The sequence below is a fragment of the Tarenaya hassleriana genome, unplaced genomic scaffold (genome assembly GCF_000463585.1).
Source record: "Tarenaya hassleriana unplaced genomic scaffold, ASM46358v1 Cleome5, whole genome shotgun sequence".
Lineage (NCBI taxonomy): Eukaryota > Viridiplantae > Streptophyta > Magnoliopsida > Brassicales > Cleomaceae > Tarenaya > Tarenaya hassleriana.
Window position 1 is genome coordinate 2,801,869 of NW_010967707.1, and position 21,567 is coordinate 2,823,435.

The 21,567-nt window shown below is 38.1% G+C and overlaps 5 protein-coding genes and 1 long non-coding RNA gene across 7 annotated transcripts in view; 5 read left to right on the forward strand and 1 right to left on the reverse strand.

The window, feature by feature from the left end:
* The first annotated feature begins 1,090 nt into the window (after positions 1-1,090).
* LOC104826501 (agamous-like MADS-box protein AGL62) lies at positions 1,091-2,392 on the forward strand. Its single transcript, XM_010559237.2, has 2 exons — positions 1,091-1,417; positions 1,701-2,392. The coding sequence occupies exons 1-2, from the start codon at positions 1,091-1,093 to the stop codon at positions 2,175-2,177; spliced, it is 804 nt and encodes a 267-aa protein (XP_010557539.1). The 3' UTR covers positions 2,178-2,392.
* Positions 2,393-5,126: 2,734 nt separating this feature from the next.
* LOC104827420 (agamous-like MADS-box protein AGL62) lies at positions 5,127-6,231 on the forward strand. The gene is made up of 2 exons (XM_010560594.1): positions 5,127-5,525; positions 5,737-6,231. Exons 1-2 carry the CDS (start codon positions 5,193-5,195, stop codon positions 6,229-6,231), a joined length of 828 nt encoding a protein of 275 aa, XP_010558896.1. The 5' UTR covers positions 5,127-5,192.
* Positions 6,232-6,776: 545 nt separating this feature from the next.
* Positions 6,777-9,674, forward strand: LOC104826502. Of its 2 annotated transcripts, none has more exons than XR_773779.1 (2): positions 6,777-6,906; positions 7,231-9,674. It is a non-coding gene; the product is annotated as an uncharacterized LOC104826502 (long non-coding RNA). The 2 variants fall into 2 exon arrangements; XR_002024619.1 differs by having other exon boundaries at positions 9,372-9,674.
* Positions 9,675-12,550: 2,876 nt separating this feature from the next.
* Positions 12,551-14,824, forward strand: LOC104826503. Its single transcript, XM_010559238.2, has 2 exons — positions 12,551-13,535; positions 13,801-14,824. Exons 1-2 carry the CDS (start codon positions 12,844-12,846, stop codon positions 14,537-14,539), a joined length of 1,431 nt encoding a protein of 476 aa, XP_010557540.1. The 5' UTR covers positions 12,551-12,843; the 3' UTR covers positions 14,540-14,824.
* A 1,660-nt stretch (positions 14,825-16,484) lies between these two features.
* On the forward strand, positions 16,485-19,028 carry LOC104826505 (pentatricopeptide repeat-containing protein At3g62890-like). The gene is made up of 2 exons (XM_010559239.2): positions 16,485-17,233; positions 17,636-19,028. The coding sequence occupies exons 1-2, from the start codon at positions 16,565-16,567 to the stop codon at positions 18,833-18,835; spliced, it is 1,869 nt and encodes a 622-aa protein (XP_010557541.1). The 5' UTR covers positions 16,485-16,564; the 3' UTR covers positions 18,836-19,028.
* A 760-nt stretch (positions 19,029-19,788) lies between these two features.
* Positions 19,789-21,567, reverse strand: part of LOC104826506 (branched-chain-amino-acid aminotransferase 6) — a 3,188-nt gene continuing 1,409 nt past the window's right edge. The window contains exons 4-10 of the mRNA XM_010559240.1: positions 21,433-21,564; positions 21,215-21,346; positions 20,866-20,961; positions 20,629-20,745; positions 20,419-20,514; positions 20,217-20,329; positions 19,789-20,115 (exon numbers count right to left, since the gene is read on the reverse strand). Of these exons, the coding sequence (XP_010557542.1) occupies positions 19,989-20,115; positions 20,217-20,329; positions 20,419-20,514; positions 20,629-20,745; positions 20,866-20,961; positions 21,215-21,346; positions 21,433-21,564 (813 nt within the window). The 3' untranslated portion in view covers positions 19,789-19,988. The remainder of the gene's footprint in view (positions 20,116-20,216; positions 20,330-20,418; positions 20,515-20,628; positions 20,746-20,865; positions 20,962-21,214; positions 21,347-21,432; positions 21,565-21,567) is intronic.

Consider the following 21,567-nt stretch of genomic DNA (forward strand, 5'->3'; position numbering starts at 1 on the left):
TACAAAGGACGGATGGGCCTCATCCAACTCTATTAGGCCCGAAGCATGTAAAATTGGGATTCGGCCTTGATTATTTAGCCCTGAAAAATTCAGGTCAGTCCGAACCCGAAACCTCGGACCGAGTGGAGGTTTGGCTCGCACCGACCCGAGTGGCATCTCTAGTTTTAACTCTTATGGTTAATTTAAAAAAAAAATTGAAAAATTATTTACAAGAATAGTTTTGTATATATATATATTTTTGGTGGCAGGGCTTATATTCACAGTACATATTATATCTTTAAACATTGATTTTAAAATTTTAACGCGGAAAGTATAATAATATAAATTAAAAAACACAGATGTTGTCTCGTAGTATTTTTACCAAAAAATATCCATGTATAAATAGATTCATGTACATTAAAAAAATTGTGTATTAAATATACGATATCCATTTTAGGAAAAATGTTATAAAATATTTTGAAAAAAAAATAGTGGCATGCAACATAGTGCAGAAAATTTGAGTTTTCGATAGTTTCAAACAAAAAATATTTATTTATTTATTAAATTACAAGGTGATATTATATTGTCTATATAATGAACCGAATTACGTATAGATAAATTGATAAGATATATTCGGTTACCTTGACAATAAAACGATGAGATAAACATGAATGAGAAGGAGATAGAGAATAACACCATGGATTTTCTCTTACAAGCATACATGTGACAGATCGTACGACAACTCATGGTTCATTGTAACAACTCAGAAGATAAAATCACACTTCATCATAATCAACTTGTTTCCTTCTATTCACAAATGATACAGATTTTAAATTTTTCCTATCTGGTAAGAACTAAATTTATTTGCAAAAACAGAATAAACTTCCTCATTAATGTAATATATCTATATATTCACAACTCAAGAACATTAAATATAAATTTGCAATTTTCACTTATAAATACCAACGAAATTTTGATATCATTTTCATCCATTTCCATTGCATTCTCTGTGTCTTGTGTTTGCAATTCCATTTATAAATACCCATTGATTTTTTTTTTCGTTGTCGTCCTCAATTCTCATATTTCACCTTCTTCTTCATCTTCTCTAAACATGGTGAGAAAGAGTAAGGGTCGCCAAAAGATAGAGATGGTTAAGATGAACAATGAGAGCAATCTCCAGGTCACTTTCTCGAAGAGAAGGTCTGGTCTTTTCAAGAAAGCCAGTGAACTCTGTACTCTTTGTGGTGCCGAGGTGGCGATCATTGTGTTTTCTCCTGGTCGGAAAGTGTTCTCGTTCGGCCATCCTTGTGTCGAAACCATCATCGACCGTTTCATGAACCGTGGCCCTCCCCTTCACAAGCAAAACAATACCACCATGCAACTCATCGAGGCCCATCGTAACGCCACCGTTCGAGATCTCAACAACCAGCTTAGTCAGGTCAATTTTACCATATATACATCTATATATATTTATGTATATATATATGTGTACATACCTTTATATATATATGTATGAGTATGTACGTGGATGTGTGACTGTGTATATATGGGTATACTTGTGTGTATGTTTCCAAGCGTTATATGTATGTATATATACTATTTGTTTTACATAGTATATAAAGATCTATAAGATATTATATCTCCAAATATTCAATGCAGATATTATTATAAGAAAAATCATTACATTTTACATAACAAATGAAATTAAAAAAATGTTTTAGGTGATGGGACAACTCGAGATGGAGAAGAAAAGAGGAGAAGAACTAAGTCAGATAAGAAAATCCAACAGGAATCCGAACAACTGGTGGGAATCTCCTCCCCAAGAGCTGAACCTCAACCAGCTGACCCAACTCAAGAAATCGCTCGACGATCTGAAGAAAATCGTCGCCTCTCACGCCTCCAAGCTCCTTCAATCGACCGTCCCTCCTTCTGCCAATTTCTATGTCGGAAACCATTCTAACAACAGCGGCGGCAGTAGTTCTCATAATCTCAATCTGTTTGGTCACCACCAGAGAAGAGATCATGTCGGAACAGGAAGAGCACCCATCATCAACAACAACATGAATCCTCCTCCTAATGTTTATGGATATGGCAGCGTTCAAGGGTTTAAGCAAGAAGAGACTAGCTCAGGTTATGAGCCACAATACAATCCCGGTCATGGTCCTAATTTTGGATCTGATGCTAATGCTCCCTATTAATTAAGACCTTGTCATACACCCAACTTGATTGCTCAACCGGTGAAATGGAGACGCAAAACGTCTATCGCATCCGAAATTCAAGCCTCAAGTTGGAGAATGAGATCGCACATGACTTGTTTCCGTCCCGGGATTAATCTGAACTTCGATCCAAAATATCCAATTATCTAAAATAAAAAAACATTGTCTAGTTGTTGTCTTTTGTAATATTTGGAACAAGTTTTATATGTAATCTGATATATTTTATATCGAATTAAGCATAATAAAAAAATTTGGTAAGCCAATTTAATTTAAGGGAAAAAAAGATTTATAAAAATAATTTTTTATTTTATCCTTTTTTCTGCAGTATAATAATGGCATGGAACCAAAATATTTATTAAATTTTACTGAGCAAATTAATTTGAATAAAGAATTTCTCAAAATAATCAGTTTGTTTTTTGTTTTTATCAATATACTGATAAACTAATACTTTATACGATGTTCCTTTTGCAATGCTTATATATATATATATATATTCTATTATTTTTTTATTTAATTAAACATAACAAAAACGGTATACAAAAAATTAATGGAAAGAAAAAAAATTATAAAATAATTGTATTTTTTTTCTATTATCTTTCTGTTGTAATTTCTCAATAAACATGAATGGGTGGGAATTGCGATATTTATGAAAATTATAATATAAATTAAATTTACATAAATAAAATACTAAAATAATCATTTTTATTTTTCAATAGAATAATATTATATAACCAAGATATTTATGAAAAATCATTAAAAAAAATATATAGATAAAATATCTCAATCAAGTAGGGCCTGAAGAAAAAGGACCCAAAAGGCCGTGACCCACGTGAGAAGAAACTATTAAGCCCATAACCGACGGCGATTCGAAATGCATGAGATTCTGGTTGAAAAGACCAAATTACCCTCATTTTTTAAAAAAATTACAATGTATGTACAAACAAATACGTGGGAAATCTAGTTCAAAATTTGTCTGTATTACGTCGGTCTCTTTTGATAACGGTAGCCGACCACCCTTAACATAGAATCCACCCCGAGTTCTATTAGAAACATTATTGCCAAAATTTATATAATTCTGCATAACATTCTATCAATTGTTTCTCATTCTTGGATTGTAGCATCCATGAGAAGATTTGCTAAAACATACAATCCGAATATAATTTGTTTTAAGAATATTATGGATATAATTCCATAATAGATAACTCTAACTCTTCATAATTTTTAATAAAGAACGTAAACAAATAACCGCTATGTATTTTTTTACTATCATATATGAATTTTCAAATCTTTGAACTACGTAAAACAATAACATAATTCAAACATAACGGTATTATTACGAATGGTCCAAATCATTTGTAGTATTTATGTCAAATGGATCATCTTCATCGATTTGATCATAATGATCGATATGATCTGCATGATCAATGTGTCATATGTATTATCTATGTCATGTGCATTACCTAATATGTATCACGATCGATATGACATGATCGACATGTGTCATGTGTATGTATGATCTGTCATTTTATGTTATCTTCATCGACTTGATCATAATATAATCGATATCATGATGATCGATACGATCGACATGATCGATGTGTCATATGTATTATCTATGTCATGTGCATTACCTAATCTGTATCACGATCGATATGACATGATCGACATGTGTCATGTGTATGTATGATATGTCATTTTATGTTATCTTCATCGACTTGATCATAATATAATCGATATCATCGATACGATCGACATGATCGATATGTCATCTATATTTTCTATGCCATATATGTCATGCATGATCAATATGAATATTCTTCGTGTTGCCATTAACATCATGCTCATTCGGTCTTGATCTTACACTACTTACTATCATTTCATTTCCCTATCTATCATTTCACCATCACGGTTATACGCAATAACAAATAAAGGTGTATTGATATTCATAACCTAAATCTACGAAATATTTGTTCATTGAATTCCTAAAAATATATACTTTTTGAATTACATTTTTTGACGAGTTTTTGCACTGTTATATTATGATTATATTTTTAAAACGTGAATTGTAATTATGATTTAGCATTACAAAAAGCTCATGTATAGTGAAAAATCTCAACTAGTGATATATATATATATATATATATATATATATATTGTGTTACGATTTAAACAAATTCAAAAGAGAATTAAAAAAAGTAGATATCTAAATATTTTTATAGTGACATGGATTATATTCATATTGGATATTATATATTCAAATATTGAGTTTTAATTTTAATTCGAAATTCCACTGTACGTACAAATCATCTATATATCCATTTATAAACTAATATAAATTTAAAAAAGCGTAGATATTGTCCATAGTATTTGCAAAACTTTTCTATATATAAAATATTTTACGTACATTTTATTAAATATACGACATTGTACTACTAGTTTCAAACGAAATATATTTATTTATTAAGTCACAGCGTGTTAATTGTATATTTGGTATAAATATCCGAATTATATATAGAAAAATTGACAAGATATTTTCAGTTTCTTGACAATATATGATAAGGTTAACTTTAATGAAAAAAAGTAAGATGGAGAATATCGCTGGCGAAGGATTAATGTTAATATCGTGCACAAAATAAAATTTCAACAACTAAAAAAGATAAAATCACATTAAAATCATAATAAAAAATTTTCCTTTTATTCACAAATGATAAAGATTTCGAAATTTTCCAAACTGGTAAAACAACTTGTTTTAACAAATATAAAGTAAATTGCCACATTAACTTCATCATTAATATATATGTATTATACAACTCAAAAACATTAATTATATCTTTGAAATACCAACAAAGATTTTGATACCCTTATCACCCATTCGCATTTGGGTTTCTTTTCCTTTATTTCCCCACCTATAAATACCACGTGAGCCTCCGCATCGTTTTCATCCTCAACTCTCATATTTCACCATCTCCTTCTTCTTCTTCATTTTCTCTCTTGCTAATGTGTAGGGCGAGAAAGAGCAAGGGCCGTAGAAAGATAGAGATGGTGAAGATGAACAACGAGAGCAATCTTCAGGTCACCTTCTCGAAGAGAAGACATGGTCTTTTCAAAAAAGCCAGTGAACTCTGCACCATGTGCGGCGCCGAGGTGGCTATCATCGTGTTTTCTCCCGGTCGGAAAGCGTTCTCCTTCGGCCATCCTTGTGTCGACACTGTCGTCGATCGTTTCATGAGCGGTCGCCCTCACCTTCCTAACCGAAACTCCCCCACCATGCAACTCATCGAGGCCCATCGCAACGCCACCATTCGGGACCTCAACAACGAGCTTAGTCAGGTCAATTATATATGTATATATATATGTGTGTGTGTGAGCAAGTAAATGTACTATATGTACATGTGGGTATGTGTGTGTATATATATGTATACGAGTATAAACATATATGTGGCTATGCGTAGGTATATATATGTGTATGTGTCCAAGCGTCAGACAAGATTCAATTTTGTTTCATTAAAAACGAAATTTAACGGATGAGAAAATGTTGTAGGTGCTGGACCAGCTCGAAATTGAGAAGAAAAGAGGGCAACAGCTGAGCCGGATAAGGGAATCCAACAGGAATCCGGCCAACTGGTGGGAATCACCTCCCGAAGAGCTTGACCTCGAACAGCTGACTCAACTCAAGCAGGCACTCGACGACCTGAAGAAGACGGTCGCCTGTCATGCCTCCGAGCTCATCCACCCGACCGCCCCTCCTCCCCCGGCCAATTTCTATGTCGGAAACCATTCCAACAGCAACAACGGCGCCGGCGGTTCTCATGAACTGGATCTGTTTCATCAGGGGAGAGATGTCGGAACGGGAAGCGTACCCATCAACAACAACAGCAACATGAACCCTCCTCCTGAGGTGGCTGCGCCTTATGGGTACGGCGTTCAAGGGTTTAAACATGAAGAGGGCGGTTCAGGCTTGGCCCTGATTGTGGATTTGATCTTCCTCCCTTTTAAGGCTTCGGCATGCTGTTTCCTTTATTTTATTGTGCTTTGAATAAGTCATATACATATATATAGGTATATATATGTGTGTGTATGTGTTTTCTCTGTTATGTTTTGTATCATTTCAAGCATAAATAAAAATTGGTAAAGCCAATTTAATTTAAGGGAAAGAAGTTTATAAATCATTGTTTTGTCTCTCGTTTTTGGTTGCAGTACGCTCATGGTATGGAGGCAAAATATTTATGAAAATTTGCTAAAATCAATTTAATTTGAGCAAAGAAATTCATAAAATAGTCGTTCTATTTTTATTTATTTTCTTTTTATCTATAAACTAATATTTTATATGTTGTTTCTCTTGTAACGCTTGAACTAAGTTAAATATATTCTTCGGCATATTTTTATTTAATTTAATGATAAAAACCGGTGTAGCATTTTTTTATTTCAAGGCAAAATAATTATAAAATAATGATAGTTTTTGCCCTTTTTTTAAATCATCACCTGTTTCTCAATACACTAAGGACACGTGGCCAAAATTCTATGAAAAATTATAAGACCAATTTAATTCAAAGGGAAATTATTTACGAAAAATGATAAAAATATGTCATCGAAGTTTAGGGGCGTCTCTCCTCGCTTCTTCCAGCTGCGTGACAACGGGAGACGCTCACCGCTCCGGCGGCTGATACATCAGTCAGGCTGTCGTTTCAGTCGAGCAACTACTCCCTCTCAAGTAAGATTCTATGATTCTTCCCTTTTCAGTTGAAATTCATTCGATTCAAAAAGTTCAATGCCCTAACGAGGTTAGGGAAATTCGGCCGCGGTCTGAGCGGTACCACCCACCCTACCCTACCGCCATTAGGCGGCCTGCAGTGATCTTGAATCGGAAAATCCTGCAGCGATAGATAGAATCCCCATCGAAATACCACTAGCTAGATCGTGCGTTCTCGGGAGAAATTTGATCTCTTCAAGTAGAACAGATCGGGAAGAAAGAGTGTGAGGTTGGGTCGGATGGGAAATGATTTAGAAATTCTTCCTCTTTGTCCAATGCATGTAGGACGTCTGAGGAAGAGAAGTGGTTGCATATAGTTGAAGGGCACCAGCCCAAGGACAAGACTTTTGACAGTTGGAGGGTGCCCTTTTTCTCTGTGTTTCAAATGTTCTCAATGCATGTTGAAGAATGAGCGGATGAGGCCGGAGCCGTACCGAAAGCGAGTCTTCGTAGGGTTAGACCGCAGGCAAAGCCGGAAGTGTTTACATTTGTACTCCAACAGGTTTGCTAACTCCTAGGATGAGAAGTAGGTCTTTTGTTTTTGGCAGGAATAGTTCCAGCCTTTGTTTCTTGCCCTTTGTCCTTGAGGCTCTCTCCCAAAGGTAAGTGGGAAATAAATGGAGGATGGAGCTGACCGATATTGAACATTTATAGGCTTCGGCCCCATAAATAGAAACTCGTAAAACATTAGCATAAATGGAGATTTTAGGTGCAATAGAAAGGAATGCTGTAACCGGGTCATCTAGGGCAAAGAGGTTGTACGTACAGATATGAAACGTCGAGTTATCCAAGACTCTAGATAACCTGGAGCCAAGACCAATCGCGAAGACTGAAGAGGTTTTTCTTCTTCAATAGATTATCCAGATAGTGATAAGTACCTCCTCTTGTTCTTCTCCATGGAGCTTCTTCTGTGAAAGTGATAGATGTATGGGTTATGAACCTGGGCTATAGTTAGTATGGGTTGTTTTGGCTGTTAGTATTAGTTAGTTAGTAGTTGCGGCAATGAATAGTTATAAATACAGATTAGGTAGAGGAGAAAGGGATCGGAGAAAAGTTTGAGAAAGGGTTAGGGTTTGTTTGGGGAATGAGAGGATGGGATCCTCTCATAAATCAAGATCATCCAAAGTTGTATTCAGGTTTTCGGTGAGGAATAAAGGCTCGATTGGTGCTGAAAAGTTGAGTTTCAGATTCTGAACCTTAACAGAAAGCACGTATGATGAGGACAGGTTGACACATAAATTTGAACATTTATAGGTTTCGGCCCCATAAATAGAAACTCATAAAAAATATTAGCAGAAATAGAGATTTCAGGTGCATTAGAAAGGAATGTTGTAACTGCGGTTGTCTAGGGCAAAGAGGTTGTACGTATAGATATGAAACGTCGTGTTATCCAAGACTCTAGCTAACTCGGAGCCAAGATCAATCATGAAGAGGTTTTACTTCTTCAGTAGAATATCCGAATAGTGATAAGTACCCTCTCGTTCTTCCCGTAGTGAGCTTCTTCTGTGAAAGCACGTTCGATGAGGGCAGGTTCCCACATGTAAAATTGTAATTTTGAATTGATTGATCGGGGAAAGCTGGTTCCGTGGGCTGGAGCATGGCTTATCCTCTGTGTGACCCGGAACAGTATTGAAAGCGAGTCTACATAGGGTTAGACCAGAGGGAAAGTCAGAAGTGTTTTCATTTGCTATCTCCTAGGATGAGATGTAGGTCCTTTGTTTTTTGGCAGGAATAGTTCCAAACTTTGTTTCTTGCCCCTTGTTGCTGGAGGCTCTCTCCTAAAGGTAGGTGGGAAATAAATGGAGGATGAAGCTGTCAATATTGAAGATTTAGAGGTTTTGGCCCCATAAATAGAAACTTGTAAAACATTAGTAGAAATAGAGATTTTAGGCGCAATAGAAAGGAATGCTGTAACCGGGGTTGTTCAGGGGAGAGAGGTTGTACTTATAAATATAAAACGTCGAGTTATCCAAGATTCTAGCCAGCTCGGAGACAGGATCAATCGTGAAGACTGACGAGGTTTTACTTCTTCAGTTGAATATCTGGATAGTGATAAGTATTTGTACCCCTCTCGTACTTCTCATAGGGAGCTTGTTCTGTGAAAGCACGTTCGGTGTGGGCAGGTTCCCAAAAAATTGAATATTTATAGGCCTGCTGTATATATAGAAGCTCATAAAACATTAGCAGAAATAGAGATTTTAGGCGCAATAGAAAGGAATGCTGTAATCGGGGGTCGTCTAGGGTAGAGAGGTTGTATGTATAGATATGAAACGTCGAGTTATCCAAGACTGTCGCTACCTCTGACCCAGGATAAATCGTGAAGATGTTTTTCTTCTTCATTTGAAGATTCCCATAGGGAGCTTCTTTTGTGAAAGCGCGTTCGATAAGGGCAGGTTCACACATGTAAATTTGAATTGATTGATCAGGGAAAGCTGGTTCTGTGGCATTAGAAGCTAAGTATCCGGAAAGAAGGAGGAATGAGGATATGGAGAAAGAAGCAATGGTGATCCATACGCAACTTAGTAACGAGTACTGGAAATGTTTCTCTGATATGCTTCCTTTACCCATAGTTCAACCGATCGGAAGCTCCTTCTCTGTCCTTTCTTCCCCCTATTCTCTCAAGCCTATCTCACTATATGATTGTTAGCTCCGGACACCAAACGAGGATTGGATATGATTGGCGGGTCAGTTAATGTCCTGCTTGGCTTTCTATTTTCATGCCAAACTAACATACGCGGGGAAAATCAGTCTTTCAAGTTCCTCGTCCTGCTTCCGACAGCAGGATTGGATATGATTGGTGAGACTCGTTGTTGATGTCCGCCTGCACCAAGGGCCCGCCTTTTCAAATCCTCCCTTCTTGTTGAATCTGGTAGGAATGGCATGCAGATTGATGATACCCTAAAAAGACAATGGGGATTTCGGTCACGGACTGGAAAAGTACGAAATCCTCTTTAGCTTCAGTGCCGGAAATTGACTGGGGGGGGGGCGGATCCAGTTTCCGGCTCTCTTGACCAGGCCGACGTATTTCGGGGAGGCAGAGGGGCACTCCTAATTCCTAAACCAGAGGAATGACATGGATGACTTTATGATTCAATCTTAAATTCCTCATCACGATCACAGATATATACTGACGTTTCCACAATCGGCTTTGTTTGTTGATTCTTTGCCATCGGTTCATCCCCAATACTCTAAAACTGCTTTGCTTTTGTTCGTCCGTTACATTAGAGCAGCGAGTCTTATATTATTAAACCCTAAATGTCTCTTTTATTTGATACAAAAACGTTTTATATAATATGATATAATTATTATATTAACCATGTTGCCAAAGCTCGACCAGTCACCTGAAAGATCCTCTCTGTTTGACAGAAGGGTCTCTGCTGCTTTGATTACTTAAATCATTCAACAAAATAATTATGAATCCAGATTTACAATAATGCATATGCCACACGTGTGGAATCTTTGGAACAAGAATAAAAAAAATAAGGATAAAAGAAAAAGACAGCTACGACAACGAGAGAGATTGGTAACGGAACTTTTTCATAAGAGTGAAGAGAGAAGAAATTAGTTAAAAATTAAAAAGTAGGGGTGTCGATCGGGTCAGTCCGTATCCGCACTCGGTCCGGAGGTTTCGGGTTCGGGTTCGGGCCGGTTCGATTTTTTCGGGTCTATATAATTAAGTCCGAAATCCGACCATATGCATTTCGGGTTCGGTCAGGTCGGGTTAGATCTGGCTGGTACGCGGGCTTCCCTTTGTAAATGTTATTTTTTTTTTAAAAAAATTCGGATTTTTGGGCCGGCCCGATTCAAACCCGAAGCCCGATTTGAGCCCGACCCGAAAGCCTGATTTTTTTCGGACAAAAAAACTTCGGTCTGAAGTCCGCTATTTTTCGGACTGGGCCGGGCCAGACCTCGGGCCTCGGACCCAAATTGACACGATTAAAGTTGTTATATTATATATATAATTATTAATTACATTTTTCTATGCTGTTAAAATAATTTATTGGCTGTCGAAAACATTGAGGGTGAAAATTTTGAATTTTAGTTTGGATTATGTTATTTATAAGATTCATTTTTCGTAAAACTTTTAAACACTAGGAACGAAGTTTCGTTTAACCTTCAAATACACTATCTCGTAAATATTTTAAACATTGGGAATAAATTGATAATCCAATATCGAAATTATCACTGTCGAATACCTAATTTGCCCCTAACATCTAAAACTCGGACAACAAACAATGAGCATAACTTTTAGAAAGGGTTACATAATCACATTAGCTACGACATTGATTAAAAAATCTGGCATGAAGGGTAATTTTGAATTTGAAAATAAAGAATAAAAAAAATCTAAGAAAAAACCAAATCTTAAGTTAACGGATGATGATGCCAACTAAATGTGTACGTGCTCCACTTCGGTGCCAGCTCATCATATACTTTGCATACAGAGAGAAAAAGATCACCTCTGTGAAGGTGCACTGTAGTTCCAATGGACCCCCACTTGTTTATTATTTGCATCATGCCAAAGATGCGTTACTCTCTCCATCGTATATCATAATACTTTATATTATACAATTCTGTTGTTTTATCTACAGAAATAATTTTTTTAGGAAAATTTCTCTTAATCTTTTTGTGAAAAATATTTTTCTTGAATATGGATATTTTTTTTTACATATGAGGGAAAAGTTGATTCGATGTCTACAAAATCTATTTTTTTTATGAAAATGTGAATCATATTATATATAATAATTTACAAAATAGTAATCGTCCATAAATCTGCAGAACCCATGACAAGTGGTATACAAAAAGCTCTTATAAAGGGAATAACATACAAAAATTGATCTATAAAATGTTAGGAGAATCTCTCGAGATAATACCAATCTTGTAGAGGCGATGATACAGAACTTCTACAAAATCTATTTGATTTAGTAACTAAATAATATATAAACTAGTAAATCTATAAGAATTTATTCTTAACATTTTAATCTGCAAACGTTGTTTTTTTTTTTACCATTTTCTCAAAACATCACATATTTTACAATACTAATAGAAAATGGAACACATTGGGGATTTATTTACCATAGATTTCTATATATCCAAAAATCCAATCCAATTAAAACAATTTGGTCAAATTCTACTGATGTCGTTGGGCATAGAACTCAAGGCGTATACGCAAGTACCTAATACTTGTATTAGTACAATTATAAAATACTTTTTTTTACTAATTGCACCTCTACATGTTTCAACCAAAAAAAAAAATCCAAATATCAATCCGTAAGTAAAGCTTAGTAAATGGAAATAAATCTTGGGAAACAAACATGTTGTAGGCCAGCAGGAAACAACAAATGAGAACAAAAAGCAAAACGTATAAAGTGGTAGTTTTTAGAAATAAATGTTATGATTTGGATACATAAACAAATTGAATAAGATCATAGCCAATTAGATTTAATTTTTTTAACCAAAACAATAAAAAAATAAATATTGTTACAAAAAAAAGCTAATATCAACAGAATTTGTTGTAACATGAAATAAAATAAAAACAAAAAACAGATGTAAAAAATTCAGATTTAAGAATAAGAAAAAAAATTCCAACACAAGAGTAGTTGTACTACTAGTATCTATCTCTCTTTTATGATGTCATGAATGAAACTAAAAAAATATAAGAAAAAAGGAAAACAAAAATTGTAGAGAAAATCCTTTGACCCCACAAAATCAGTATCCCTTCCAATGCCCTCCATCCCCAGCTGTCTTCCAGCCTGTTTGCCTTCTCTCCTTCTGTGGGCTCTCTCCATTTTTATAACTTCTCCATTTCTCAAAGCTCTGCAGGCTCTCTCCAATTCTCTCTGTGCAAAACCCTAAACCACTGTTCTGCTGAGCCCACTGAGGAGAAAAGTTCAAGCCCCAATGGATCCGTGCTCTTTCGTGCGGATCGTCGTCGGCAATTTGGCCGTTAGGTTTCCGGGTTCGTCGTCTTCCCCTTCCTATGACCCTTCTATTTCAGGAATCAATCCTTCTCCAGAATCATCTCCGAGCTGCTACTGCAAAATCAAGTTTAAGAACTTCCCTCGTCAGATCGTCACCGTTCCCGTTTTGCACCGACCCGAACCCGAATCCGAGACCCGGAGCCCCGGGAATGCATCCTCCGTTGCCGCTTGCTTCAGTCTGAGCAAGACCCAGATCGAGGCTTACGATAAGAAGCCCAAGTGGAGTGTCCTCTCCGTGGAGGCTTATTCCCGCGACGGCGGTGACGGTGATGGAGCTCCGGCGTGTGGACTCGCTGCCGCGGGTGGGAAGCTTCTTGGTCGGTTCAAGGTTTCGCTTGATCTGAAGGCGGCGGAGACAAGGGCGTGTCTGGCGCACAAAGGATGGGTTGCTTTGGGTTCCAGGAAATTGGCGATGAAGAAGAACAAATACAGCTCAGATCCGGAGCTCCATGCCATTGTTCGGGTCGAACGCGACCCGAGATTCGTGTTCCAGTTCGACGGCGAGCCCGAGTGCAGTCCACAAGTTTTCCAGGTCCAGGGAAACACGAAACAGGCCGTCTTTTCCTGCAAGTTCGGATTTAGAAACTCCGCTGATCGGAATCAAATGTCGAGGTTAGTATTCGTCTTCTGCTCTCTAACTCATGAGAAAAACAGAGCTTTGCTTCTAATTTGGGTTTTGGGGATTAGGGTTTACTGGTTTGATTTTCCATTGATGGCTATTTCTAGATTTGGCGGTCCAAACATCGGTTTTTGTGGAATTCGGCAGCTTTTCAAAGATTCCAGATCTTTTTGGGTTTCGGGATCAGGGTTTTGTGACCGATTTTGCACAATCCGAATTTCAATGATCCCTAACGATGTTCTCTGTCAAAATCTGCAGTTTATCGATGTCGGAGCCAAGCACTTCAAGAACCTGGTTGTCGACGATAAAAACAGAGGAGCAGCAACCGAAAGAGAGAAAAGGATGGTCGATAACAATTCATGATCTCTCTGGTTCACCAGTCGCTATGGCCTCTATGGTCACGCCCTTCGTCCCATCCCCCGGGTCGAACCGCGTGACCCGGTCGAGCCCGGGGGCGTGGCTCATCCTCCGCCCCGATGGCTTCACCTGGAATCCTTGGGCCCGTCTCGAGGCGTGGCGCGAGCCCGGCTTTTCCGACGCCCTCGGTTACCGCCTCGAGCTCTACCAAGACTGCGTGGCCACCGCCGTCTCCGCCTCCTCCTCCATCAGCATGAAAAAAGGCGGTAAATTCGTGATCGACGTAACTAACAAATGCGGGAGCTTGGTCTCGACCCCGTCGTCGAGCCCCCATGGGAGCTGGGACCTGGGGTCAGGGTCGAGTTCGGGGTCACGACCCGGGTCAGGATCCGAATCGGATTTTCTGTTCGTCCTGCCGCAGCGGCACAAAGGGTTCGTGATGTCGGCAACGGTGGGAGGTGTGGGGAAGAATAGCAAACCGGTGGTCGAAGTCGGTGTCGGTCACGTGACTTGTACGGAGGATGCGGCGGCGCACGTGGCACTTGCCGCGGCGATGGATCTCAGCATGGACGCGTGTAGGATTTTCTCTCACAAGCTGAGGAAGGAGCTGAGACAGCAAAGCCAAGTTGGTGTCGTTTGACGTGTATCGTGTTGTCGTTTTGGTTGCTGTGATGAGTTGTCTTCCACTCTTCACTGCGTTTTTCCTTTATAAAAAGTAAAATTGAATTTTATTTTAGGTAGCTTTAGAAATTGGGAAACTAGAAAGAAGAAAAAACGAATTTTAGAGCTGGATGTCATTATGGCTTTGATATTTTTTTTGTTTAATATTCTTTTGTACAGCTAAGAAATGGTAGAATCGCAGATTATTTCATTATTATTGTATGATAATGTCAGTGAAGGATATTGAATATTTCGAGATTTTTTATTTTAAAGAATATTATATTGATTTGATTTTATGTTAGTTATTTTATGTTGATTTTGTAGGCAAAATTTATTTGATTCTATTTATAATGTATGCTTAATTTATTTTATAAATAATGTACTTATTATTATATTTTTATTATTTGATATAATTCAGCTTTTAAACTTTATTTCTTTCTATTTTTTTTATAAATTTGAAATAAAAATTAAATTTCATAAAAAGATGTCCATACATTTTTCCCATGAATAATGAGGGGTGGAGAAGGTTTAGGTTTAGTTTTGTATATTCAATACGTTCAAAACCAATGATTTCAAACCTATTTAATGTATATCTTAAATTCGATTCCATTACAATTATATATTATTCATTTAAACAACAATAGAATATTTTACGACTCATTTAGGAGTCAGTCCAATATTAAACCACATTCGGACGACCACACGGAATCCACGTCAGCATTCGCGCCCGACAATAAAAATTCGTCAGTAGGGTCTCCGTCCGATGTAGTTCCCGGGGGGGTCATAGTTGCATGTAATGAAGGTTCCTCCACCGTTACATTCAACCTTTGCGCAACCGATCCGTACGCTATCTCTCCACACCACTTGCGTGTAATGCAAGCAAGTCCCGCCGTCCGGAGCCTGACACGTGTTGCTCTCGTATTCGTAGTACCTCTTCTCGTCGATCCACATGGCGGCTGCCTTTGTATCATTTCAAGCATAAATAAAAATTGGTAAAGCCAATTTAAGGGCGCAGTCGCCGGCCCTACGAGCCGCGTAGCCTCTGGCGTAGGCCGCGACCTCCTCGTCCCAGGCCACGGGCTCGACCCCGACCTCGTGCCGTGCCGCGTTGTGGGCATCCAAGAACTCTTGTCGTGGATCTTTGTCGGGATTCGAAGGGTTAATGTGGGCGTCGTGTGAGAAATCTATTGAGAAATCCTGGGCGGAGGAAGGACTGATCAATGTGACACATAGTGTGATTAGTAAGAGAATTGCATTGTTGGTTTTGTGTGGAGACATGGTGATTTTTTTAAGAGAGGATAATTCATATTGCGGATTAGGGTTTTTAATTGATTTGGATTGCAACAAATTGTTAAAACAAAATAAAAAGTTCCGTTGGTGAATTCTATTTTTTGTATTATTTTGTTATGCTATTTTAGGATATTGAGCTTTTGACGTACATCTTGATGGAGGATCATGTAAAAAGATAAATGGATGCTAGTATTTAGAGTGATTAAAGTGGTTAATAACTAAATAATTGAATTGAATTCATCCGGATCAAATAACGTATAACCGTAATAATCGTATCGAATTAAAATAGAAAAATCGAGTAGTTATGATTTTTCTAAAATTTAATCAAATTAAATAAAAGATAACCGAAAAAATAAAAAAATTATTAGAAAAACGAGTATTTTACTAATAAAAAAATTAAAACCAATTAAAATAAAATTAGACCGAATTAAACCGAATTTAATAAAAAAATCGAATCTGAATCTTAATCGAAATCGAAATGGCCGTTTCCGTTCTCTTAATTCGCGTTTATTTACAAGAGACTAATTGGATGATATAATCCAATTATTATAAAAAATAATGATATAAAAAATTGGTATTAAACGGGTTAACTAGATTTTATAATTAATCAAATTTAAAAATCTTGTGTTGAATTGGGTTGGATTACCATCTCGAAACGGGTTACCGACGAAGATAACGGTAACGGTAATCGCTGACTTCGCCATTCTATCAAACGATGAGACGTTGTTTCTCAACGTTCACAAAACCCCTGAATTCTCCCCAAAACCCTGAATCCTTCCTCAATCGCTGCAAATCAATTCACCATTTTTATCAAATCCATGCTCAATTAATCACAAAGGGCCAAGTTTCTGATCCCATCGTCGCCGACAAGTTCCTGAAATCTGTTTCGCCATGCTCGGTACCTTATGCCCACAAGGTGTTCGATCGAATTCTGAAACGGGATGTTTTCCTCTACAACACCATGATCAAAGCTGGGTCGGCAACGCCCGATTCTTGTCGCGACTCGCTGGTTCTGTTCCGGTCCATGGTTCAGGTTCCGGGTCTTTCCCCGAATCGTTACACGTTTGTGTTCTGTTTCAAGGCGTGTGGGAACGGATTGAGTGTTTGCGACGGAGAGCAGGTTCGTGTTCACGCCATAAAAGCTGGTCTTGAGAGCAATCTGTTTGTCTCGAATGCGTTGATCGGGATGTACTCGGCTTTGGGATTGGTTAGCGAGGCGAAAAAGGTGTTCGACTGTGCAGATTTGAAGGATATCTATACTTGGAACATTATGATTGGTGGGTTTGTCGGAAGTGAGTTGATGGATCAGGCCAAGGAACTCTTTGATGAAATGCCTGAACGTGATGTTGTCTCGTGGAGTTCGCTGATAGCTGGCTACGTGCAGGTGAAGCTTATTCTCTATCACTATTTATGCGTTCCCTAAACAATTTTGTTTGGTGCCATTAATTCGGCATTCTGATGATAAAATTGAAAATGGCAGTGTTTTAAGTTCATCTTCTTCTAGTATTTCTAGGGTTAATGCTAGAATTCCAACTCTGTTTCAGAATCCGCAACATGATGTTACCAGATTATGGTTGATAATGTCATATAGAAGTTTTCATGGTAATGATATATAATACAGTCTAGCCGAGCTGGCGTGTTTTTGGAAAAGTGTCTGTTCTTGAATTCATGTTCAGATAGCTTGGTAAATTTCCATGCAAAATAGTGAATTTAGAAGGCGTTTCACCTATCCGGGTAAGTTTCGAAAGAGTTCTGAACTCACTCAAAGCTTCATGTTTTCCGGTAGGTAAGCTGTTTTGCAGAGGCATTGGATACATTTCATGAGATGTTGCAAATGGGTTTTCCTCCAAATGAGTTCACTCTCACAAGTGCTCTGACAGCATGTGCCAATTTGGTGGCATTGGATCAAGGAAGGTGGATCCATGTGTATATCGATAAGAGCAATATCGGCATCAACAACGATAGATTGCTTTCTAGCCTTATCGACATGTATGCAAAGTGCGGGGAGATAGAATTGGCCACTGAAGTTTTCAACAGTAGAAACGCTCTGAAAAGACATGTCTGGCCTTGGAACGCAATGATTGGTGGGTTTGCTATGCATGGGAAACCACAGGACGCCATTAACACTTTCGAGCAAATGAAGATTAAAAAGGTTCCTCCTAACAAAGTCACATTTGTTGCACTGCTTAATGCTTGTAGCCACGGTTACATGGTTGAGGAAGGAAGATATTATTTCAAGTCGATGTTAGATATCCACGGTCTTGAACCAGAGATGGAACACTACGGTTGTATGGTAGATCTACTCGGGCGGGCTGGACTGTTGAAGGAAGCAGAAGAGACGATATCAAGCATGCCAATGCCACCAGATGCTGCCGTATGGGGATCACTGCTCCGAGCGTGTAAATTACATAAAGACATTCAAAGGGCTGAAAGAATTGGGAGCACCATCAAAGAATTGGAACCATCCCATACCGGCTGCAAGGTCTTGTTGGCAAACATGTACTCTTCATACGGAAGATGGAATGAAGTGAACGCCCTGAGAGAGATCATTGGAAAGAGTAGGAAAAAGAAAACTCCGGGTTGCAGCTCTATCGAGTTGAATGGGGCGTTCCATGAATTTCTTTCAGGCGACCAGTCTCATCCGGAAACCAAACGGTTATATCTGTTCTTGGATGCGATGGCTTCGAAGCTTAAACTGGCCGGGTATGTCCCAGAAGTAGGCGAAGTGCTACATGATGTTGACGAAGAAGAAGAGAAAGAGACAGCTCTGTCAAGACATAGCGAGAAACTAGCCATTGCTTTTGGGTTGATGAACACAGAACCGGGAACTATAATCCGTATAGTGAAGAACTTGAGAGTATGCTTGGACTGCCACGAGGCGACAAAGTTCATTTCAAAGGTTTATGAAAGAGAGATAGTAGTCAGAGACCGGATCAGGTTCCACCATTTTAAGGATGGCTCCTGTTCTTGCAAAGATTACTGGTGAAACCATGGAGGGAAATTGTCATATGGGTCTCCGATTTCTTGGCCATTATCTGCTATTGCTTTTACCTGGAAGAAGCTAATCACATGCATCCAGAAGCAATCTAACAAGGCGGAGGGTGAGAGTTTGCAGTCATGATCCATCACTGAGACTCAATATATGAACTCAGATCTTCAACTAGGCGAAAGTTGGAGATTCGGAATACGCATTAGTCGTTCCGCGTTAGAGGCATGATTCGTCCTCGCCTGAAGTAAGTGTGAAAAATCGTCGAAAAATTCTTTTCGGTGATTAAAAACAACAACTCTCATTAGCCTTGATGCTGGGTGAGAGCTTTACGGGGATGACGGGAAAGCATCTCTTGAATAACAGAGGAAAAGCCAAAACAACAAGGAACAGAGTATGGATCAAATGTTTTTTGCACTAGGCGTTTTGGTAATTTTGTTTCATGAACAAAACTTGTGCTGTTTCTTGGCTTAGTTATGGTAGGAAGTAGGAACATGTTTATGAATAAAGTTAGATATGTTGTAATTTGATTATGGGAGCTCATTGGTTTGGTAAATTTGATGTAATTTTTGGGTTTTAAATTTATTTAAAAGGGAGGGTACTTTCTACTTTGGGCTTTTTAACAAAACGCTACAAGTGGCTGCCAAAACGCAGGTAAAAAAACTGCGATCAGATTTCTCATATTTTATTTCAATTGCTGACCATTTCAATTTAATCAATTAGTTTTTCCATAACCGACAGAAATTGCAAACTTGTCTCTACAGGAAAGCATAAAAACCCATGCCTTAAATTGACGAAATTATATCTTGAAAACTTTGTAATTAAAATTGATAAATAACTTTTATCAAACAATAATTAAAAAAATATTATTAGTTATAATAACATATCAACCAATCATATATTTCGCATATCGCAAACGCGACTATACAACCGTTCGAATCCTAACTGATTGCTAATGATTAGTCCATTTCACGCCATTGTTCAAAGTACGCCGCTTTGCTATTCATGCGTGCATTATTATAATGTTCATGAAGTCTTGAGTTTACTAAAGAGCGGCTGCTTATCCTAGACAAGACCTTACACAGCCTTACAAGACAGAAAGAGACACTGCAGCAAAGAGACAGGACAACAGATTCAGAACTTGAGATGATCTTTAACCGTTGCAGCCATCGATCTCAACCATCCATCCTCTTGTGTCTTCAAGGCGACCCGTCTGAATGCCCGTTAACATCTCATACAGTTTTGTGGACAACGCTTCCGATCCCGTTTTGTATTCGATCCTGCAATCAGATCAAACAAATGGAAGAATCGGTTTCTAATGCAACCATAAGGAAGAAATATGTTACGATTTTGGCTTTCGGGGGAACTTTTTTTTTTTTACTTCTTGTCCATGAAGGTTATGGTTTCGACAGCTCTAACAACTACTGCAGTGCCCGTGCAGAAAACCTCGTCCGCATCAAGAAGCTCCTCCACGGGAACAACGCGTTCTTCAGCCTGCAAAGATTGGAGGAATATATTATGACCGCTTCATGGCTTGAAATGTGAGTTAGAAGATAACGAAAGAGTAAAAAGAAAAGGATAACCCGGAAGCCAATATCACGAGCTAAGTCGATAATGCTTTTCCGGGTGATTCCAGGTAAAATGGTTCCTGAAGTGGCTGGAGTAGACACAGCATTTCCCTATAGAATGATACCAATGGAAAAAAGATAACCTTTTGTAAGGAAGAGAACAAACTATCATTGTGTTGTGTTTATGCTATAATATGTAGAATTCCTATCATGATACAAGATTACCTTAACAACGAAAATGTTGCACGCAGAAACCTCTTCAATGTTTCTACCGGTTGCTGCGTCCAGGAATAAGACGTCAGAGAAGCCCGATGACTTAGCTTCAAGCAACGGTTTCACGATCTTCAATAGGAACCAAAAAAGAAAATCGAATGAGATATTGCATAATCTCAAAGGGAATATAACTGGTGATCGAATACAAATAATGTGAAACAACAGATCAATTCTGATGTCTTTACTTACCGGAGAGTAATTTGTGCAGCTCTTCACACCACCTGTTCCACCAGAATGAGCTCGATGATTCTTATGATCAACTTTGAGGTTCAAGCCCGAAGTCCCCTATCAGATATAAAAAATGGTAATAACAATCAATCACCGAAATATATTTGTAAATTCCTGTTGAATACTTTTTTTTTTTTTTAACTCTTCTCAAAATAAGGTTGTGAACTTGAGCCATGCCTGACCAGAGTTGCAATTTTCACTTTGCAGACCCACAAACAGTAGATACTAATCATCATATCTGATGTGCAAAATCTCAAGGAGTCTTGAGCAAAATTTCCTAATCAAAGTATTTTAACAATAATAAACTCACCTTATGGTAGCTTCCGACGGGAGATGCATATACACATAGCGTAAATTCAGGTGCCGGTCCAATGCCGAGGGCAGGACCACTCCCAATCAGAAGAGGCCTAAGATACAAGGTCCCTTTACCCGGAGGGGGTACCTAAATCAGAAAATGTTTTACTCCAATCCTAAATATGCACAAATTAACCGAAATGTCAAAACTTGTACAAAATTCTTGATCCATACCCATCTCTTGTTGGCAAGCGCAGTTTGCTTAACAGCGCTGATGAACTGCTCCAGGGAGGGATACGCCATACAGAGTCTCTCGGCACCCATTTTCATACGGAGAGCATTTTGGTCAGGTCGGAAGAGTCGACAGTT

Bases quoted from the DNA above. Each gene is read 5' to 3' on its own strand.
- LOC104826501 (XM_010559237.2), top strand. From the start codon at position 1,091: ATGGTGAGAAAGAGTAAGGGTCGCCAAAAGATAGAGATGGTTAAGATG. The intron at 1,418-1,700 runs GTCAATTTTACC...AAAATGTTTTAG, and splicing joins TCAACAACCAGCTTAGTCAG to GTGATGGGACAACTCGAGAT.
- LOC104827420 (XM_010560594.1), top strand. From the start codon at position 5,193: ATGTGTAGGGCGAGAAAGAGCAAGGGCCGTAGAAAGATAGAGATGGTG. The intron at 5,526-5,736 runs GTCAATTATATA...AAAATGTTGTAG, and splicing joins TCAACAACGAGCTTAGTCAG to GTGCTGGACCAGCTCGAAAT.
- LOC104826503 (XM_010559238.2), top strand. From the start codon at position 12,844: ATGGATCCGTGCTCTTTCGTGCGGATCGTCGTCGGCAATTTGGCCGTT. The intron at 13,536-13,800 runs GTTAGTATTCGT...CAAAATCTGCAG, and splicing joins GATCGGAATCAAATGTCGAG to TTTATCGATGTCGGAGCCAA.
- LOC104826505 (XM_010559239.2), top strand. From the start codon at position 16,565: ATGAGACGTTGTTTCTCAACGTTCACAAAACCCCTGAATTCTCCCCAA. The intron at 17,234-17,635 runs GTGAAGCTTATT...GTTTTCCGGTAG, and splicing joins TGATAGCTGGCTACGTGCAG to GTAAGCTGTTTTGCAGAGGC.